The sequence below is a fragment of the Cebus imitator genome, unplaced genomic scaffold, assembly GCF_001604975.1.
Source record: "Cebus imitator isolate Cc_AM_T3 unplaced genomic scaffold, Cebus_imitator-1.0 Scaffold79, whole genome shotgun sequence".
Classification (NCBI taxonomy): domain Eukaryota; kingdom Metazoa; phylum Chordata; class Mammalia; order Primates; family Cebidae; genus Cebus; species Cebus imitator.
Window position 1 is genome coordinate 1,659,207 of NW_016107394.1, and position 2,877 is coordinate 1,662,083.

The 2,877-nt window shown below is 40.9% G+C and overlaps 1 protein-coding gene across 3 annotated transcripts in view; it reads left to right on the top strand.

The window, feature by feature from the left end:
* The window catches only part of NUP98 (nucleoporin 98 and 96 precursor), a 117,695-nt gene that overhangs the window by 33,674 nt on the left and 81,144 nt on the right, over positions 1 to 2,877 (top strand). For all 3 annotated transcript variants that reach the window (XM_017532859.2, XM_017532861.2, XM_017532860.2), the window contains exon 11: positions 1,818 to 1,910. In XM_017532859.2, coding sequence (XP_017388348.1) covers positions 1,818 to 1,910 — 93 coding nt within the window. The remainder of the gene's footprint in view (positions 1 to 1,817; positions 1,911 to 2,877) is intronic.

The window sequence follows — 2,877 nt, forward strand, 5'->3', positions numbered from 1 at the left end:
TTTAGTAGAGAAGAGGTCTCACATGTTGGCAAGGCTAGTCTTAAACTCCTGACCTCAAGTGATCCAACCGACTCTGCCTCCCAATGTTGGGATTACAGGCATGAGCCACTGTGCATGGTGCTCCATGATTTTTAAATGACTTCCTTTGTTTTACAAACAGGGTTTTCTGGCTAACAGTTGATTTTTTTTTTCTAAGAGATTAATGACATATTCATTAATTGTTTTGTTGATATTTAGCTCCAGAAGGAATAATGAAACTTTGTGAACATATGTGAACACAAGAAAAGTAATGGCAGCAGTACAGAATAGGATCTTTGTTTGATGCTTACAGAATTTTTTTTTTTTTCTTGAGATGGAGTCTCGCTGTGTTGCCTAGGCTGGAGTGCAGTGGCGTGACCTTGGCTCACTGCAGCCTCTGCCTCCTGGGTTCAAGCGATTATTCTGCTTCAGCCTCCTGAGTAGTTGGGATTCTGTGTGTACACCACCACACCCAGCTAATTTTTGTATTTTTAGTGTAGATGGGGTTTCTCCATGTTGGCCATTCTCGTCTTGAACTCGTGACCTCCAGTGATCTGCCCACCTTGGCCTCCCAAAGTGCTGGGATTACAGTTGTGAGCCACTGTACCTGGCTGATACCTGTGGATTTTAAAGGGGAATCATAGGACTTTGTCTAAATGATGGATCATAGTGAAGGAGACTTCTCATGTACAGCCAGCCACATGTTACTATCCATGCCAGGTCCATCTATTCAAAATAAAAGCTACTATAGAGAGTTTTGTAGGAAATTTTTTTCTTAGCAGGGACCTTTAGGTTCAGTTAAAGCATCTTTGTTGATTATTTTATTATTATTTTTATTTTTTAAACATTCTCATTCTGTTGCTCAGGCTGGAGTGCAATGGCATGATCTTGGCTCACTGCAACCTCCGTCTCCCAGGTTCAAGTGATTCTCCTGCCTCAACCTCCCAAGTAGCTGGGATTGCAGGCATGCGTCACCATGCCTGGCTAATTTTGTATTTTTAGTAGAGATGGGGTTTCACCATGTTGGCCAGGCTGGTCTTGAGCTCCTGACCTCGGATAATCCGCCTGCCTCGGCCTCCCAAAGTACTGGGATTACAGGCATGAGCCACCACACCCAGCCAATTGTTTTATATGCAAGTTGTGGGAAATGAATTTTTCTTCTAAATAAACATGAAACATCCATGGAACACTTTGGGCCTTGCAAAGGAAATGTTCCCAAATCTCAAGCACATTCACTTTGCTTGGCTGTTCATATTATCCTGTATTGAATTGATAGTTTTTAATTTTATTTATTTATTTTTGTTTTTGAGACAGAGTCTTGCTCTGTTGCCCAGGCTGGAGTGCAGTGGCTTGATCTAGGCTTACTGCAACTTCTGCCTCCCAGGTTCAAGCCATTCTCCCACCTCAGCCTCCCAAGTAGCTGGGATTACAGGCTAATTTTTTTTTTGTATTTTTGTAGAGACGGCATTTCACCATGTTGTCTAGGCTGATCTTGTACTCCTGACCTCAGGTGATGCTGCCTCGGCCTCCCAAAGTGTTTGGGATTCCAGGCATGAGCCACCACGCCCAGCCTTTGAATTGATATATCAGGGCTGAAATATAATTAAGTAAATATGAAGACTTGTTTGCAGGTATGAAATTGTTTTTTAAAAAGTTAAATTAACCTACAAGTTAGGAGTCCTAAATATTAACTGAAAGGTTCACAACTTAGAGTCAGACTGCTTTGTGTTAAACTCCCGTATAGAGGAAATTGAGAGTTATATTAAAAGTACAATCCACTCATTCTTTTGTCTTCCTAGGTTTTGGCACAAATACCAGTGGGAATAGTATTTTTGGAAGTAAACCAGCACCTGGTACTCTTGGAACTGGGCTTGGTGCAGGATTTGGAACAGGTAAGAAGCTGCTACCATGAGATGTAGACAGTGACACAACTTAACTTTCTAGCTGCTGGAACTTGAGATATCTGTTTGATCATGTTGCTGGAATTAAGAATTCTAGCTTTTCATTTTTAAAATTGGATTTGTAAAACATTCCCAGCAGTTAACGGCTTTAACAGGCTTTAAAACGTTGGCACGTTTGTCTTAGAAGCTTTATGTTCCCTTTTCTACGAAATATCATCGTCTGTTTGGGATTTTTAGTATTTAATGTGAGAATTGTCATGAAGACATTAGCATTCAGTTTCCCCATGTTACTTTTGTAACAGGGATTTAAGATCTTAAAGTGTTTATCAAGTAAGCCCTAACAGAAGGGCAGAGCAATAAGAGCACATGCTGCTGAAATTAATAAATTATGCTTTGCAGGTCTTTGCATACCTTTCATTTAGTTCCATTGTCATATAGACCAGTGTCACCCCTTTTCCCTGATTCTTAGTGTTAACAACTATTTTTCAGGGTCTTTGGAGATATTGATCCTTCTACTTGCCCAGCTGTTTTTAAACAGTTGGAGGGTGATGGTGGTCGTAAAATATATAAGTGTTTTAGCATGTACAGTTAAAATAAGGTTGTTTAATTAAACATACAATTTTGTCTACACTTTTTCCAATTCATTTGATTGCAGTCATGGTCATTTAGTTGCAGACCATTTCCATAGTCTCTGCTTCCATCTCCTAGGTTGAAGCGCTTCTCCTGCCTCAGCCTCTCGAGTAGCTGGGATTACAGGCATGCACCACCATGCCCAGCTGGTTTTTGTATTTTTAGTAGAGACCAGGTTTCACCATATTGGTCAGGCTGGTTTCAAGTAGCTGGGATTACAGGCGTGAGCCACTGCACCTAGCTGTCATTTCCTCCTTAATGGAACCTCATTTTGTACTATGGGTGTGTGTGTGTGTGTGTGTGTGTGTGTGTGTGTGTGTGTGTGTGT